This window comes from Wasmannia auropunctata, unplaced genomic scaffold (assembly GCF_000956235.1).
Source record: "Wasmannia auropunctata unplaced genomic scaffold, wasmannia.A_1.0 LD336028.1, whole genome shotgun sequence".
Lineage (NCBI taxonomy): Eukaryota > Metazoa > Arthropoda > Insecta > Hymenoptera > Formicidae > Wasmannia > Wasmannia auropunctata.
This window is the reverse complement of record NW_012026862.1, coordinates 240,528-260,364: the sequence shown is the minus strand read 5'-3', so window position 1 is coordinate 260,364 and position 19,837 is coordinate 240,528. Positions and strand designations below refer to the sequence as shown.

General features: G+C 47.9%; 1 protein-coding gene across 1 annotated transcript in view; it reads right to left on the bottom strand.

Annotated features, from left to right (window-relative positions):
• The window catches only part of LOC105452588 (hemicentin-1-like), a 25,866-nt gene extending 6,773 nt beyond the window's left edge, over window positions 1–19,093 (bottom strand). The window contains exon 1 of the mRNA XM_011693843.1: window positions 18,807–19,093. Coding sequence (XP_011692145.1) covers window positions 18,807–18,879 — 73 coding nt within the window. The 5' untranslated portion in view covers window positions 18,880–19,093. The remainder of the gene's footprint in view (window positions 1–18,806) is intronic.
• Between the last annotated feature and the right edge of the window lie 744 nt (window positions 19,094–19,837).

Below are 19,837 nucleotides of genomic sequence, written 5' to 3'. Positions count from 1 at the left end.
CTCTCTCTCTCTCTCTCTCTCTCTCTCTCTCTCTCTCTCTCTCTCTCTCAAATTTCACACACTAAAATACATTTTATAAAAAATCTATATTACGTATCTGCTACACACGAATAACCAATATGTGTTACATCTACAATTTTGTAATAGAAAATGAAAAATGTCATAATACAAAAACGATGACCGATAGAAAAAAAAATTTTTTATATTTATAAATGTGTATTCAACAGTGCAAATAGTTATTAAACGTTTCCTATTTTGAAATAACGTTTGATTCGCGTGCGTAAGTATTTGTAAGTTGAAGTTTGATTGTTATATCTTTACAGAAGAAATTAAAAAAAAAAAAATATCAGCATTCCAACGCTGTTTGTATGTTTCGTAAACGGTGAAAACAACACGTCATTCCCATCCACTTTTCCATCGCATCGTTACGTTTGTTCAGTGAATATAAATGGCAAAAATTACCGAATATGAATTTTCGGGTAATATTTTATATATAAATTAAAAAGAAAGCATACATAGAATTCAGTTTTAATTAAAAAATTTAATCATAATCGAGGGTGAGAACAATGACGCAAAATAAAAAGAATTGTACAAAAACGTCGTTGATGATTTCATTTTCGAATTTCCATCCAAAAGATCGTTTCAAAAATATTGGTACAATTAACCAATTTAAACTAGGTAAAATTATGCGTTTTCTTCGAATTATAAATTCGTTTGCATTAATTCACGGAAAATATTATCTCCGAATCAGTCGACGAAAAAATTATTCAAGAGAAAATGGGTAAAAAAATAGGTTTAAAATATTCGCGATATATGTATCAATAATTTTTCGTACGTTATACAGACGGTTTTATCATTATAAAAATCGATTTTCACACATGACACAGCATCGTGGCGTTTCGTTATCGTAACGTAACATCGAATGTCGACACAAATCATTGCGAAAATCGAATACCACAGCGCGGTGACGTTGAAAACTAATAGCACCGCACTGTCGTGACCACCAAATGTCGCGATATTTACGGCGGCCTCCTCTGACATTGGTCACCGTTAACCGAAATTAACTAAACGCCCTTTCTGAATCACAATTGACGGTTGTACGGCACGGGGCGGAAAAAAAAGAAATTACGGCAAAGTTTCGACGGAGGAGCGAGCGAATGTTGTCCATTCGACTGCTCCCATAGAGGAGGGCTCGTGATGTTCAACAATGAGGCTTATGACGTATGTTATACGTTGCCGGCGTACGTCTTGTCACGGTTTCGTATATATTCAGATGGTAACCCTGCGAGCGAGCCAGTTGGGCTCGTCTGTACATCTGCCTGTCGGACTTTACCGTGCCCCGTCACCCACGAGCTTTAGCCATTCAGGCTCCGAATTTTCAGGTTCGCCGTGAGCAAAAGGTCAGCGTACTCAATACATCGATGCTAATAATAATTACGAACAAATTGAGAACGTTGGAGTATACATATATATGCGTTTTCAGAATTACAAAGTTATATACGAAGGGAGGAAATAAAGAGACCGAGGAAATTTGTTGGAAATCTCTCCAGGTATAATCTCAAAGCAAAGAGACAAGATGTGACAACAGACGCAATCTTATTTTATCATTTTATTGTCGAGCGAAGGAGGGCAAGTAACGGAGATTTAAATCCTTTTCCGCGAATCTTTGGGAGAAATTTTTATATCAGAAATTTCACGGCGAATTCACCGTTCGGTGAAATAAATCTCTTGACCTTTTACGACGTCTGCGGTGCGAAGTGGAACCTACTTCGCGACGGCAATACCACACGTTCGCATTATACCGTACACTATCGGCGGCCACGAGGCTTCCATCGAACGGTGGAAGAAGCGGCCACGTTTCTCGCGTCGAGGCGAACGTATCTCCCGTCATTGGGTCGCGTAACGGTAAAACCGCCGGTCGACTCGACTCGTCAACGCTATTGAGGATCGTCCTCTTCCGCCGCGCGCCATTTTGCGTTTGGAAATGTCGGGAGCATCCTGCCTTCTCTCATCTCCCCCGCTCCCCGCTTTCGTCGCTCGTATTTCGCACAGCGACGTTTACCTTGCCCCCTTTTCGATTTATTCGTCTACGAGCCATTTGATCCTCCCCCTCCCCTCATCCCGCTCCCGTTTATTCGTTCATTTACCTGTCCACCTATCCGTACGTTCGTCCGTCGCCCGGGCAGAATTCGTTCGTATGTACGTCCATTCGTCGCGATGTGGTGCATTGTCCCATTATTTCGCCCTCGATCTCCTTCGCGCGCGTTGTTTCCACGAAAACATTACTTCCTTCTGTTCCCTTTTGCTGATGCTCGCTCCCGGTACGAATCCCGAATTCGTGTGGCTTCCTCGCGAGAACGCGCCATTACGCGACATTACATTCTTACGCGTGAATAAGTTTTAGCAGCTGGCGGCGACTTCTAACCGCCCGCAAAAGGGAGTTTTTTAAAAAATTTATCGCGACAAATATACATATATCACCGAAGTGATATTCAAGTTATTAAAAAATTCATTCACGCGTTTCACAATAAAAAAAAAAGATAAAAAGAAAAATCTCGTATAATCATCCGTACGGCAGTCAATATCGGAGTATGACGTTAAAAGTGAAAAATTGTGTTGATTTCTTTTGCACTTTACATAGAAATAGTTACATTATATATTTTACTGGCACTGTATCAATATTGCAGCTTGAAATAACGCCAATCTATTTCCGAAATAGAACGTCGCAGTTTCGATTATTAGCCAGTAATGGATTATTATTGAAGCAGCATTGATCACTAAGGCAACGTTAAACCCGTTTAACGGTATCGGCAGTTTTTCCTTGGGTTTTTAAAAGTTGTGAAGGCTGAGGAAGAAAAATGAAGGAAGTTGGATGGGATATGAAAGATCAAGAGAGGAAGTTCTGCAAAATTTAATCATCTTTTTCGGATTTAACGGTTGTTCTTGGAAAAATCAATATGATTCAGAATATCGGGGCAAAAATCGCTTCGGACTGATATAAATGTCTAATGGCTCGTGTTTGCGAAAAAATGAGACTTTTTTCGCGCGGCGGTCCAGATGGCAAAACTCGTTTTTCGTTTCTTTCCATATCGATGCTTTGCCAAGCTTTCCAGGAAATTATGCCTTTATATATGATTTCTATATATCCCGCTTTTTCTCTCTCTCCCTCTCTCTCTCCCTCTCTCTCTTTCTCTCCCCCTCTCTCTTGCAAATGTCGCGTCGATATGTCGCAAGTGTTGCTACGATTTGTCGTCGTAAGACGCTTTCAGAGCGACTTTAAACCGTTACGTTGTGTGCTCCGCGAACGAGTGAGTTATGTTGCCTGACAAAATCAACTTTCCTCGCCAGGTTATTCCGCTCTGTTCTACATTTCCTTCAAAGAGACTCTTACTTTTGCTTAAATCCATTTCTAACCAAGTTTCGTCGAAAGCACTTGCAGCACACAGGGGGGCTCTCTCTTTGCGTGCGCTACGCGTTGCGTGCACCGATTTCTTCGCGACAAGATACGGCCGTTTAAAAATGGCGCATTAATCTTTTTTACCGTACCAGGATCGATCTAAGAATCTAGAGCAAAAAAACTTACAAAGGGTGTCGGCGCTTTCGCCATTCGTCACTTGTCGCAGTCGCAGTTATCGGCCTTTTTAATCGTTCATTCCCACGGCAGAACGTCTTATACGCCATCAATATTAAACAGCGCGACTAAAGCTCGCAATCGGATGCTAACGACGCGTTTGGCGTCATTTTGACGAACAAAAATTTCGCAAATTCTTTATTCCTGCACAAACCCCCGGATCGTTTCCGGTCGTTTTAAATCCTATTCTTTAAATCACTATTGGTGCCTGTGATTGAAATTGGATAGGTCTGAATATTCCCCGTATATATATTCGTCCCCGAGGTTTCTGCTTATGCCGCGATTATGCGTGCCGCGAGAAACGGGGTGGATGAAATCCCGTTGGCGCCAACCCCTATAATATATCTTATTGTCATGAGCTTCTTTCACTTCCCGTCTCTCTCTCTCTCTCCTCCTCTCCCCCTCTCTCCCTCTCAACCCGTCGCGGTCCTTTCTTCATCCTGTCTCCCCCGGAATCGCCCCTTCTCGTTATCATCCCTTTGTAGTTTTACTCCGTGGCTTTCCGCCTTTTTGTCAATTGCGCGACGGCGGATCTAAATTAAGGTTTTGCCCCCTTCCGCACAGGCGGCTCCTTCGCTAAAACTTTCTCCCATAATGAATGCTTAACCGGCGAGGAACGGTCGCATGTTGCGCCTCGATTCGACGCTCGATTCCGTTCGCCTTGCACTCTCTCGTTAAAAGTACGACGAACTAATACGACGTGTTTAGTTCATCCTATTTCTATGCAATCACCCGCTGTATACTTCTATATATATAGTAATAAAATCGGCATTTCCGCGCGTATAACGTGTATACGACGAACGCGCAATCGCCGCGCGTTTTTAACGTAGCTACGATTACGCAAACATAAAGAAATTATCTCAATATTTTGCCGCGCGTCGAATATCAAGTAATATCGCTGACAGAAAGATTCTCTGATAATTGCTACGTCCAACGGCGTCAATATAATAGGGGATAATACCGAATAACCAGTCGCGCGCGCGTTCTCTTTTTCACCGTCCTTCGCCGTCAGATCGTATAAAGGATACATTTAAATTTTATCAATTCGACCGCGACGGCATGAGCGTTATAACAAGTCATTCTATTAGTTCAGTTGTTGCGGCAGTGGCACTTGTTATGATGCGTCATATCGCCGCGACCGCGGTGCGCAGATTCTGCGCGACACACAGAGAGAATTCGAGGAGTATTGCAAACAATTTGCGCGGCGCGTGACGCTCGGCGGTGGCGGCGGCGGCGGCGGCGGAACAACAAACTTTCGACAAATTAATGGCCCGATAGACGCAAAGCTATATCCCGGTAATCGATATTTATGGCTGCGTGCGCCGGCACAAATGAACAAAGCTGGCCGCGTATATCACCTGAGGGCCGGGAGTAATTAAGACAGCGCGTAATGCATAACGGATAATTCGCGCGACGTATTAGACAAGCGACGCGGCTTCCGTTCCTGCCGTCCTCTCTGCTCGTCGGGAAACTTTACGCGCGAGCGCGTGTTTGGTATATAACACACCGCGTGGTCCACGATATTGGAAAGACGAGAGGAAGACGTCAGTGCCGCAGCTGTATTATTTCCATCCTCGCGTTATCTTTTTAATTAACCGGTCGTTGCTCAAGTTCATTATCGCGAAACGTTATCTCGGGGATCTACTGTAGTCGTTTAAAGAGGCAAATACTCCATATCTCCCTTTTTCCATCGGCAGGGGTGTCTGAGACACCCTGTATATATCGCGGTGTAACGAGGTTACGCGCAATACGGACTTGCGTAAATACGGCTTAGTCATGCAGGTAACACACAACAATCGTACCGATCCTCACGTAGGTGTTCGATCGGTATATGCATACACACGGCGCATACACACCTTCGCTCCGCCAGCAGTGTGCCAATTGCGAAACTGTTAATGCTGCATAAATGCAAGATGTGGCGACATACAATGTGCCGTGTACGTAATAGCTTTTTTTCGGGGAAGCCCTCGTCCAGTCCTCTCCTACAGTGCCAGTGTAAGGAAATTGCCGCCGTCCCGGGAGAGAATGATAATGAGACAGGAAAGAATTACGGTAGAGATAAAAATTTTAATTTACGATACGGTTACGATACGGGAATTAACGAAAAAATGCGATAGAGGAATGTTCGAAATTATATTACTGCTCGCGCAGCGCGTTTCGCGCATCTGCATTCATATATTCGGAATATTAATTTCTTTTTCGAGTTTCCGAAAATTTCCCGAAAAAAAATCGGGAGTGTCGGGCTCCCGATTTTCGACCTCCGCGAAACGTTAAATTTCGGAATTAATCTCGGATGGGAACCATGCAGCATATTAGTTTGAAATCAGGCCGCACAAAGTTCAGGTGACTCAATATAGTAGTCTGCGTGTAACATGAACATCTCGCTATAGTTTCGGCAGGGAGGGGGGAGGGGGGGGGAGGAGGACGAGCGCTGAAGCGGAGTATGAATTTCCAAGACGCGTTGCTGCCATTTTAAAGGTAGCGCGCGCGCGCGTGCGGCTCGATATTCTGAGCGACACTTTGTGCAATATTAAGAGGACACAGGATTAGCCAATTGGCGTAAGTAAAAGCGGTCGTGAGCATCGATCGGGCTATCGCGGGGCAGGCAGCCTCTGGGCGAGAGCAATTTCGACGTGAAGGCAATTTCTGCGACGTGTTACTCGGGGCGGACTGCGAAAAAGTTGTAGAAATCATTATCTCGTGGCAGGCGATAAAGGAAGCGATCTACAAGAACCGCGCAGATAGAACTTCGGATAACGGACGTTTACGTGACTTACAGCGATCTTACGAGCGTTATCCGCCAGCCTGCAGTGCTCGGAAAAGGAAGAAGAAGAGTTTAATATCTTTCGTATTTAGCTTAAAGCACAATACGAAGAGGAGAGAGAACTTGCGCGTTATGCTTTTGTATTTTTCTCTCGGTCGGGTCTGCGCTTTTGTGCTCCTTGCAAGAATGAAATTACATTACAAGTTATTTGCTCCGCACTTACCTTATTATTGGCTGATGATATCGATAATTCGAGTTGCGAGCGTTGCGGAGTCTCTCAAATGTAAGAGCTGCATTTTTTTTAAGCATTATTTAGGCGCGTTAAAATCTTCAGTAAAAATTAACCGTGGAATTCACCGGAATGACTTTACGCTTGAAATTTTGTTCGGCTCGTGCAAAATGTATTCTCTACTTGTTAACAGAAACTGTTCCACGTTCAAAATTTGCCTGTCTCGCGTAGGAAGTGAAATTCAACACGTTGTCGAAGGAATGCCACGTGGTGTCGTGTTCCGAACGCAATCCTACTGTGATTTACTGTCGCGCAGTTAAAACCGTGGCGAATGTTGAAACGTTTCCTGCGTTGGGAGTTGCCGCGCCAGATTGGCCGTAGAAAATCACGTAGAAAGATGCAAAACAGAAAAACAAAAGCATTTCAATAAAAATGACGTTGTTATTCAGTGTAATCAGGGCAGCACTGAAAACTCTCAACGTGTGTTTTCATAGCTAATTATATTGTAACAAGTAATTTTATTCTAATTCTATATATGTATATATACGGTATACATCGTATTTATAATAATTAATTACATTTCCAAATCCGATAATTAAATAAATGTCAACGCGAGTGAAACAAATACATTTTCCGAGACGCTTAATACAACTGTATATATGAAATATAACGGAATTAAGTTCCCTTCTTCCCCATTTCGATTCTATCCGACGCCCGCGCCGCCGGTGTGAATGTAACTATCGAGTTTTAATACACTCGAAACCCCTCTCTAAATTTATCTTCTGAATGCCGCCCGGGAGCTCGCGAGAACGGCGTCAGCCTCCGGCGCGCGACCCCGCAACCCCGCAGTTTGGTTGCACTAAATCACGCGAAAAAGACGGAGACGGAGAGAGGCGAAAACGTCTTTCACCCCACGTCGCGTTGGTGGGAGCCGCGCGAAAACCGCGCGACGCGTTCGTCGGAGACGCGGCATGTCGCGTCGCAACGTCGCACGTCGGTCGCGCTGGCGCGCTCACGGCGCGCACCAATTAAGTTTCGCAACGCGAGAGGAAAGAAAAGACGCTCTCTCGAACGAGGCCGAGATACACGAAGAGAGACGCGAACGAGCGACTCTTCGGCAATGTCGCGGTGCATTGCGCTAATAAGGAAGCGGCGCGGCATGATGTACGCTCGGCGTACTGTTTTCCCGGACAGATTTACGGCCCGGCGCGGCGGACAAAAGATCGGGACGGGGAACGACGGCGGCGGCGGCGGCGGCGGCAACGACGATGACGACGACGGCAAGCCCGCGAGCAGCAAGAAGAGGAGTTTACGCCCGACGACGTAAACCTCGTCTGGTGCTGTATACCGTTACTCGCGCGACGAGACAAAGGAGCGAAGCGAGTCGCGCTCCTCGCCAGATGTCGACGCGACTGTCAAGACGTCTCCCTGTTCCCCCCTCCTCCCTCCGGTCTCCGTGCAATCGACGTAATCTACATACGTGTCTCCTCTAAAGTGAGAAAAGATGTTTCGTCACTTTGCGCGACTTTACACATGAGCTTACATTACGCGCGAGACGGGCGCGCAAAAAGGTGCTCGTGCACTCGAGAAATGTTTCCACCGTCTTTTTTAAATTTGTTCGCGCGTCGCCCTCGGAAAAAAAAAAGGAAGAAATGTATACAAATCAGTTGTATGCGCGCGTGCTTATCGTGTCAGACGTTATGCTGACGATGAAAGATGTGCGTTTTGCGGGAAAGAAAAGTTAAAATGCATAAAATGTCGTTTGAATAGTTTTTAATCGTGTAATACGGACAGAATAAGAAAAAGAGAAATGAGTTGTTATTGATAAACAGATGCGACAGACATATTGTTATTCATTAATACAACACACTTTATCTATCTAGAAAATCTATTTACATAAAAAGAGAGAGAGAGAAAGAGAGAGAGAGAGAGAGAGAAATGACGTAGAATAATTACTTTGCGCATTTCTCACTATATTTACTTACACGCGCGGAGATTCTCTTAACGAAAACTGTGTTACCCGCGCTGAAAATTTCGAGCACGCGTTCACCGCGGCTCGAAGTTACTTGCACGAAATTCTCGCAGTCATTTCTCGCACCGATGGAAACCACCGTCGTGGCGGGGGAAAGGAGGGGAAGCAGGGACCACGATGAATTTTCCGCTAGAAATATTATTCTCGCCTGCAGGCGGACCGGCGCGACGAGTACGGTACGTACGCCACGAGGAGCGCAAACATAATGAACGATCGACGACGACAATTCGGGGGGAGAACTTTCGAATACTTCCGAATATCTGGAATACCTGCGTCGGATATACCCACAAATGGAAAATGTGTTTGGATAAGGCGGCAGGAAAGTATAATAAGAGCCAGGGAAAACAAATTAGCGTTATCGGCCGCGATCGGGATGACGAATTACACGGCCGTTTGGCCGCTGGGGAGTTGAGAAAGAGAGAGAGAGAGAGGGGGGGGGGGAGCGGGGCCTTTTACCTCGGACGGCTCACGCCACCCGTCTAGAAAATTATCGCCGGCGAATCTGTCACACAAAACGGCAATCGCGTTGCGCAGTTTGCTCATTGCGTTAATTGCATTAAATCATTATTGGATATTTGGGCGGAAAGGCGAGGGGCGTGTAAACCGCAAACCAAAAATATGTACACTAATTCGGTAATGCCTGGGTTATTAGATAATAATTCCCAACAGTAATACGCAGCAATACAAATTAACAGCCGTCGATTATATAGTTTATATAGTTTTCAAACGATTTCTATATAACGCGAATATAGTTTGGCCGTGTGAACATTATTTGGCACCGAGCTATTTGTAAAATCACGATAGATATCGCAAATATAGCTTATGATACCCCGTGAAATTTAGAAATGATCATGATAATTCAATCACGTCGATCTGGCAAATGTTTATTTTGAAATCGCTCGATCCGCGGCTGCTGTGTACCACGGGGATATTTCGGGAACAAGGAGAAAAGTCGAAGTTAATCCCGCTCTGTTGATATTAGAGTTCTGTGGGGGGGGGGGGCCTCCTCTGTGGGAACGTCTCTTTACGCAGCGCTGTAAATTCCTGTAAACCTCATTAACGCGCGACGGTTCTGTCGGAACTGATACACTCGCGATAAATCCGCGGGGCGAGTCTGGGCAACAACGTTAGCGATAATCGCGAAGCGAGGAAAGTCGAGCGCGCGCGGGTCGTGCGATCTCGATCAGCGATTACGCCGGTTTAAGCTCGTTTACGTACGCAGGGGGGGTTGGGCGATAAGCGATTGCCCGGGCGGGCACGGCAATTTTTTCGCATTAATATGCCCGCTAATGAATGCACGCGATATATACTTTTTTATCCAAGACGTCGCCTCGCATGCGGCACGCGACGGATTAATGTCGTTGCCTCCCCCGTATAAACGTGCCCGCGCGCGGCGTCTGTGTGTTGCACGCCGCGGCGCGGCGGCGGGCGCTGCGATTCCAGATTAATGCTACTCGTCGCCTGAAATCCTTACGTTTCGGCGGTTTACGCGGCCCTCCCCCCCCCCCCCCATAAATCAGCTCGCCACGGTCGGATTTCGAACCGCGGTCCGATATATATACGGCGATCGTTAACGATTATAGGATTAATCTCCGCAAGGCATGCCGCTAGACGTGCACGCGCGAGCGCGCGTGCGCGAGGGCGTGTGTTAGAGTGTATTTATATTATATAAAAACTTTAATTTTTTAATGGAATTTTTCACTTCTTCTTCCGGAATATTATGACTCGGGTGGAAATAAAGTTTAGCGTAAAAGTTTTAATTTTCTCCCATCATATAGAAGTACAAGGAAGACTGGGGCATAGAATAATTGGATTTTAAGTTGGGCTTCTTTCGCGAACTTTCCGTGTATATGTGTATTTCGGTGCCCGGGGAAAAAAATAACTTGTACCGATATATTCTCGTCATAACGCGACCTATATGAACTTTACTCATGGTATAACGTGTTTATATCAGAATCATTGTTCTGCGCCATGTGTGCGCGCGCGCACAGTGTGTATATATTGACACAAATATATGAAATTATTTTGATACAATCGTATACCGGCGTTAACATGTCCTTTTTGGGGGTAACACAATAATAAAATAAATGAGCAACCAATTGTCGCGTCGCGATCGCCGCATCGAAGCGCGGCCGCCCGCGGTAGTGCGTGATACGCGATGCCGGGATGCGTGTCGCAACATCCTGCAGTATTAATCGCGAAACGTGCCGATCGGCCTCTAATGCGAGGCCAAAGAGCCGCGGAACGAGCACGAACGAACAAACGTCGGCATAGTCGCGTACAGTATAGTAAATACCTCGGGTGAGGTATGCCTGCACTCGTCGATATTATCAGCGCCGCACAGAAGCAGAAATCGTCATGTGTTTGCGCCAGTGTTTCTCAAACGCTCTCGCCACGGAGACATTCACCACGTCGCGACGCGCTCGGCATTCCGAGATCTCAGCACGCAAAAACAATTACAAGCACACGGTTCCCAATCTATCGATCGACCGTGCGTGTTGTCGTCACGTAACAATAACACATGTGGAATTCTAACGAAAAATTGTGTCAACGAGGGGCTCGAGATAAAATCTGCATTAATTGCTTCTCCGTTAGAAGTCAACGGAGCACGAGAGATTAAATTTATATTTTAATCGCACTGGCATTGGGGCACGCGGGAGCTCTCGACAAAGCTTTCCTTTATCTTGGGCTTTTGTTTAAAAAGCCAGTACCGGGCGCGCGAGGAGCGATACAGAATCGAACCCGGTGAACAAAGGGAGAAGAATATCGAAATTCTCGCGCTGCTGCAAGTTTCGTAGTCTCTCACTCGTCGGTGGGTGCTATCCTCGGCCCTGTTATGTCTCGCCACAATGTGACCGTGTGCCTTTAGGTGTTTCCTCGCGCGGAAAATATATATAGGGAATTTCCTTCGTGCGAGAACTGCCGTTCTCTTGTAAGGTAAACTTTTCGCTTCGGTAATACCGCCAGCCCGCTGCCGTACGGCTTCCTTGGCGCGAGTCGCGTCGCCTCTCCCCCGCGGCGGACGACTCGCGCGCGCATATCCATCCTACTCCCGGCCGAGGCGTGTGCCGCTAATGGATTTTAGTTATTTAGAAAACTCGGTTTATAAAACCGGGCTTATACACGCTGCAGCCCGCGGACGAACCCGCGCGATGGGGAGCGGAAAACTTCACGTGACCGGGACCGATTCGGCATCGCCTGTACCTATACCCGCGATATAATGCATGGGATTCTTCAAAGGTGTTGCCTCCGCGGTATTAACAAGTACCTTCCTCTCGCTCGTTTCTCTTGCTCCTCGCCCCCCCCCCCCCGGTCTGAACTACTTCCCGAGGCAATAAACGTGAAGCGCTTCGATCTGTTGCGGTGCATTAAAAATGGCGGCGCGTTAAATGAAATTATTTTCACAAAACTATAAATGCAGCAATCACGTCAGACGATTCGCTGCTGCAAATTCGTATCCTCCTTCTATGCAAAACTCATTGTTTATCTCCGTGATATGGAGTTCGATGTACATATGAATAAATGCTAATATAAATTATCGTTTATTTCATGCTTGCAAAATGAATGTAAAATAATTATAAGAACGTGAAGTATTCATGTTGCTGAAATATTCAAACGAGAGTATTATGTGATGCTACATGATATGTGGAGTGATGTGTGATATGATAGCGTAGTATGAAATTAAAACTACATTGTATTACGTGCATTATGCACGCTACGAAATATACGGGGCGCGAATCTAGATATTTAACGGATGGAACACCTGAAATCTTAAAATGCCGGTATTGCGAAAAATTTACTTACACGTTCCGCGGATTCCACACTAATTGTAGTTTAATTTCACCAGGTTTCTCTCACCTTCGCTTTCGACTTTAAATCATACACCAGCATCGTTTATGATGCATTTTGTTTTAATTTTTCAACATTAATCATCAACTGGTCTCGCGGCCATAAAAATGCATGTACAGTTATTTCACCAGACCAATTAACGATTAAATATCTCGTTTATTCGGCGGCAAATTACGTTTCTGTTAAAACGACACTCGCCCGGAGAATAGTATTTAGAGTGCAGCCATCATCATTTATGTATCAGAATATATAGAAAATTCGAGCGCGTCAAATCCTTTCATTTTTAAAACGACTTGTCAGTGGAACGTCCCTTAAATCCTGTCCCAGACGTGCTCGAAAAAGCAGTGACGTCTCGTGACCTACAATCAATCTCTGCGCCCTTTTGACGTGTGCACGTTTGCTTTCGCGACACCCCGTACATGTCCACGCCCAACGGCGCCTGCGGGCACGACATAACAAAGCGAAACGCGTTAATGTCCACGGCGCGGCAGCAATAACAATACGTCGCCGCGCGCGCGGCCGGCCAGCCAGCAGCCGAACCTTATTTCACCGCGTCGAATATCATCGCCGTAGGCATTCCTATACGCCGCGCGCAGCCCGCGCGCGCGATATTGGCTCTCGTATACGTCCGGGCAATATGACGATGAGAGTTCACGAGTCATAACGCATGCGAAAAACGCCGTATCGTATCCCTCCGAGGAAAGAAACACACACGCTACCCAAATAACGCGTGGCCCCTCTCGCTCTCTCTCTCTCTCTTTTTCTCTCGCCTTCGCCCTCGCTTCCGATACTTTAAACGCGATCGTATATACCAGCGTGCTCATCGGCTTTTGGGATGGACGGGCCATCGGCCATATGGTGGTATAAAGCAAGATGTATAGAGTGTCATAGAGCGAGTCGCCTGCTTTCTATCAATCATAGATGCTATAAAGCTATTTGGAGAACGTGGGGGATTGGAACAATTTTTTAAAAATATTTTTCATCCGGATTGGAAAAAAAAGAGGAGAGAAAGAAGATTTTGTAAATAACTAATCGCGGAGAAAGACGGCTTTTTTAATTTAGATATTAAAAAATTTTACCGCGTATTTGATTTTTGGCTGAATATTCGGTTTTCACATTTAATTTAATGCTGGCAAACTCGCGATTGCGCGCGCGCGCGACAAAGAGAGAGTTTTTGGTTTAATATCCAATCTTTTAAAGTACCCGCGTACTCTCCGCACACGGAAAATACGGGGGTTTTCCACAGCGTGCACCGCAGTACGCATCGTATGACAAAAGCCCGCCTTTTTTTCTCGGTGCGGGAAGTAACGCAGATGTTGAATAGTCTACTCGATACTGCAGTATCCGACCTTTGCAATATCTTCTCGTGCGAAACATACGGTGAAAGTTGGGAAAACTGCCTCTGAAGTTATACATCGTTCTCACTCTCTCTCTCTCTATCTCTGTCTCTCTCGGTCGGCGAACCAGCCAGTATCGCTATCGGTTATACGCGCGCGATGTGCGAAACGATTTAAAAACGGGTCGGATACGGGATATTTCTCTCTTTCTCTCCCTTTCTTTTTTTTTCACATCGCAACAGTCTCGGGCCCCCGGGCGCGGACGAAATAATGCTCCGTACGTGCGTGCGCGTTTAACCTCCGACAAATGCGCTCTCGCCCGACATCCATTTCGCTTCCTGCCTTCCTTCCGTCCGGTAATATAAAGAATTAATTCCACAACCGTTTCTCCGTTTTCGAGGTACCTATATACGGAAAAGCGCTGCGGTACCGGGGCCACGCGCGTATCGGCGCAGACCTCACCGCCGCGCCCGCGCCGCAGTGAAAATATTTGACTCGCGCGGTGGCGCGGGATCAGCGCGCGGTAGCAGCCGTGTAGCGCGGTGCAGGAATTGCGGCGATATACACATATACCCAAGGCAGAATGGAATACCGAAAATCCACGATGAATAATAATATCGAGACCTGCGTAACGACCTACGCCCCCGCCGGCGTCTTATACGCCGCAACCGTTCCTTAATCAGTACAACGATCGCCCGGTTATCGCTCCTATATAATCCTGATTGAGCGAGACCGTTTGTCTTCTTCGTATTACGAGCCCGCGTGCGAATTATAGACGAGCCGACGAATCATTAATTTAAACGGCTACGTCGGAACGTAGAAGAAAAAGAAATCCGTCATATACGTCGTAATTTTCATTTTTATATTCACCGTCGAGAATCTTCTCGCCGCGAGATTATCCTCGAATTAAAATTCCATTAAAGTGAAATCTACCTGGGACGGGCAGGAGAGCGGCCTCTCCACTCCAGGGAATTGGAAATAAAGATAGATAAGGCGCAATAAAGATACGATATTTCGCGCGTAATCGCTCGCGCGCGTACCGGAGTAAATAATTTTTGATCTGGCCGCCCGCGCCGCGCACCGCGCACCGCCGCGCGCCGCGCCCCGCGTTCGCGCGGCGCGAACATAACTCAGGGTTACTTGTGCGACGACAAGAAATAAAGGGGTCGTTTACAAAAGCCATTAATCGCTTATGCTTCTCGCGCGCGCGGGCGCGCGAAGAGAAGAGGTATACGTCAGCGCCCTCCTGTGTGCCATTAACACCGAGACGCTCGTAATCTTCTTTTCGTAATGCAACAACGGAGAGAGGTAACGGCGCCCTCGCGCACCTGCGTTGCTGCAGGGGCGCGCTGTGCCGCGCCGCGCGTTAAAGAAATGCTCGCTGCAGAAAGCGTCGTCGAAATTTATCGAGTGGACAGACAGCTTAGAAGCTCCGCCGGTCGAGGGGAGGGGGGAAGGCAGCGCGCGGCAATAAGAGTGGGAAATTTATTAGGTCCGCCGCAAAGACGTCGATCGATTACTCGGTGCCATCGTTGCTTTAAATAAACGCCCGTCGCCCGTAAACGTCCGCCGATCTTCCCGTAACTGACTGTCTTCAACCAAATAGCTCTTTTCCCAGATCCTTCTCCCTTTTTTCCTCCCCTCTTAATTAACTAGCGTAATACTCAGCAAGACATTTATCTGATAAAGCCCTTCGCTCCTTCTCCGTCTTTCTCTCTCTCTCTCTCTCTCTGCTGGCGTTACTTTTAAAGTACCTTAGATGTTATTTTGAAGACACACTTGTGCAAACTAGCCTGCGTGACCGACGCGATTAAATCTCTCGTATTTCAGACGAAACGCAGGTAAACGTACTCGAAAACGCAACCGTTCTCCCCTCCGCCCCCTCTCCTTCCCTCTCCAGCTTGAATGTATCACCGGTGTTAAGAGAAGGAGCATCGCGATTTCCCAATCCCAGCTATACCCATCCCCCGGCCGATTAGCGGTTAATTACTTTCCGATAATTCCGCGGTGCGATAATGTTTGGCCCGAATCGCGGATCTTCGTGGGAAGCGGCCGTTTCGCGCGGGAAAACGACGATTAGAAAAGCGCCGGGCGTCGTTATATAGCGACGATGCGGCGCCGATGCGACCCTCCGAAGGCCGATCAGCCCTTTCGGAGTCCATCCCTCATCTCCCCCCCCCCTCTCGCCCCTTCTGGATCTTTGTTGTCGACTACAAACGCGCGCAACAACGTAATCGGTCGGCAACTACACAGGCGTGCTCCGATGCAATGCCCCGCACCTAATTATGTGTGCTCTCTCTCTCTCTCTCTCTCCTCCCCCCATCCTCCCCCCCTAATTAAAGCCCTGTGTGCGCCCACGCAAACTCTGCTTGGTCCTGGCAATAGGGACTGTAGTAGTACTGCAGATTGTTTATGTTACCCCACAACCAGACACTTGAAACGCGAACGCGAATCTTAGCCCGCGGCTGTTACAGCTCCGTTGCTATTTAATGCGAGAAAGAGTTTTATCGCGGGTGGGGCACGACGCGTAACCTTGGGCGTATGCAAATTATCCCCTCCCCCCTCCCCTCCCCTCCTCCCACACCTTTGCCGCTTCGCCGTTACAACGTTGCGAGCTCTCGTTATTGCGAGGCCGCGGCCACGCCACGATAAAACAAGAGTCGAGCGACTAAAGCGGAAACCGGCGGCTGTTTAGGTTGCCGCGTTTGACATGCCACAAAGGACCGATCTGCGTAACATCATCTTACATCGGTGAACGGTGAGCGGTGCATCTGCATTTCTGGCGCTCCCTCCCCACCCCACCCCCCCCCCTCCAAGCCACACGAACGTCATATTCACGAGCGAACTTTCCTCCGTCCCTCGTGGCGCGTTTAATCGCCCCCGCAGGTCTCGAGCGAGATTCCACATAACGTTTCTTTTTTTCCTTTTCCCACTCCCGATGAGTTGTTAATTCTTCGATAACTGGCGGCGCGCGGCGTAACAATTAATTGGAATCTATAATGTTTACTCTTGCGGAGAGCAGTCCAGATATTGCGGCTTTACGTACATACATATACATATATATATATATATATATATATACTTGAGTACGAATAAAGTGAAACTGACTGAGAAAGCGGCTTAGAGGTCCCACAGGAGGGAAGATACACGTCCGAGAGTTAAGAACGTTGATGCAATATTAATGCACGCGATTTTGCACCACTACATAATATCGATGAAGACGTGGGTTAAAGGTATACTGTTTCGAAGATTTATCAACGGCAACATTTAATCCTGTCAAGTGCGTGCGCGAGTGCAACTTCTCATTTACGAAAGTAAAGACGAAGTCGAAAGGGGATGAAAATAGCGAGAGTACATAGAAAAATGTCCACCTGCAGCACGCCAGGAAAATATATCTATCGACGTCAGAAAAATTTTCTTCGCGTCTCTAAACGACAATAGATGTGTACGTCGCTTTAAACGACGATTAAAGTTTCGATTTTACATTGTGCTATTAGGTACTATTCTCAGTCACGTCACTCCGCGACAGAGAGACTCTGGTCGCGGTCGTGCTGTTGCTGCTTGGTAGCGCGTTTCCGAAGCAGTCTTCCATGAAACTACTTGCCGCTTGAGAACCGCGCGGCGGCGTGCGTGACCGCATAGCCGCGCGCGGCGCGACTCCCGTCCTTGGATTACGAAAATTTTTCCATCTACTTTTATAACACGGTCGAAGATATTTGAGAATTTGTCGTCGGTAGCAGTCGACGGGGGGAATCTCTCTCTTTGATCGTCAATTCGGCTGGAACGAGGTTGCTTGTGCGCGCCGGGCGATCTAGATTATCTCTACGAAAGTTGCCTCCGGCAAGCCACCAGTTTCCAGAGAGCGCGTCGATTTTACGCCGATCTTACAATCCGAGCGTCTATAATCTCAGCGCGCGGCGCGTATAGAGTGGCAAGAAGTGGCGAAAACTTGAGGTGAAAAAGCGTCCTTTTGTGTTCTTGACGATATTTCTGTCGCGCGCCGTACGTTTCCTAATCGATCCGCGGCCGATGCGGTTATAGCTCACCGTCCGATTTCTTCCACACACGTCCCCGGCTGTTGGGTTAACGATTGGGGAGATACGTACTCCGTGCCACTTCGCCAACCCTTTGCTCATGTGATTTTTATATCTCGCCTATTCCCCTTCGTGCGATCCACACGCCGCCGTCTCGCTTTTGTCTATACATCGATTGCAACAACCGAAGTTGCTATAAGTTTCGTTTCAGCAGCGATCCGAGCGAAATTCTCGGTCACCTCGGTAGTTTTCCGCAGAAAGAGAGTGATGTCATCGGCGTATAGCTTATAGCTTCGCGCCCTAATCACCGCCTTCCTATCCACCTATCGCGATATACATCCTCACTCGAGCTCTTTAATATACGGCCTTACGTTATATACATTCCCGCGTCTATACGTCTGTCGAACAACGCGGCGAAAGTCCGCCGCTGCAGCGGAGGGTCATGCGATCTGTCTAAGAATGATAACATTTCGCTTTAAGCAACCCGAGAGAGGTGCGAACGTCGAAGGTGCACAGCAGCATCTCCGATGCAACACACAAAGCGCGCATCGGATGCCCCGGCGTTCGTCTCGATGCGCCGCGCGCGAGGCGTGTACCAATCCGCAACCCACGCAATCCATATGAATCCGGTTTCATTCCTCGACACACTCCACCACCTCTCCCCTGTCCATCCGCGAAACGTGTTGCGCCGCGCGCCGCAAAATCATCAATTTATCCCGATATTTATATGGGAAGTGGCGCCCGTCCGACCGACCCGGGGAACTCGCCCCGCGGAACCCGCGGGTTTTGCCTGATGAATCGTTCATTAATTAACTGCCGCCTCGCGTTTCGACGGGGGGATTAGTTTTTAATCATAGCGCGCCGGCGGCGGCGACTTCGTTAGGAGAGAGAGAACCTCGTTCTCGCGGTGGCGCGCGCGCGGATACTCACCGGTGCAGAGCAGCAATAGGTTCATTATCGCCATCCGCGTGCGGTGGCTGATGATCCTCTGCTTTCTATCCATGGCTATATACCCTTGTCGGAGAGGCGGAGTTCACGGAGTAACTTCACACGCGCGGGATAGTAATTTCACACTGTGTCTTTCTTCACTCCTTTGCACTCTTCCTCGCGGGCTCTCTTGCCCGTTCGTTCGCACGCCCGCCGAGGGATCCGTTAGTACTCCGAAAAACATACACTGGATTCCAAATGGATAACCCAAGCGACAACCGAGCGCAACCAAACGCTCTTGTCAATTATCACGTGTATATATAATATATATATATATATTTTTTTATTTATCACGCAGCCTCCTCCACCTTCACCTCCTCCTCACAGGCCTCCCGTGACACCACACGCGCGCACATCCGAATGACGTTCACCGCGAAAATGTCGCACCGCGAACGGCGACGGCGGAGGCGAGCTGTACGGGCGCGCACGCCGCATCATTTCTTCACCCCGCGCACACACACACACATACACTCGCGCGCGCGTCGAGTTTCTCCTTCGCTTTAATCCTTTCCACCGTTCGGATCGTCGTCGTCGGTCGCTACCGTCCGGAACTGTCCGTCGTCCGCGAGCGGGTGCAGCACGCCGGTGACACGACGACCGGCGGTCTTACGCCAGCGTTGACGGTGCGGCCCGACGATGCATCAGGCGAAAGACACGGCGACGCGCTCCTCGCGGCCGATTCGCGCGCGATCATCGCTCAACTGCGCGCACGGGGGTGAGACTCCATTCCCGCACGGGGCGGTGGATGTGTGTCCGTGTGTGTGTGTTATGCGATACGCCGTGTTATACGTATGCGTGGACCGCGTGCACCTGACGGTATTAATGGCTTTCTGCGGTTGGAGATTTAAATCGGGATTCTCCACCTCCTCTCCTCCTCCACCACCGCCACCTCTTCGTCCCCTTACCGAAGATGGTTCCGTCGAGCGAAACTATTTTTCCTCTCTCTCGCTCTCTCTTTTTTTTTCCCTTTTCGC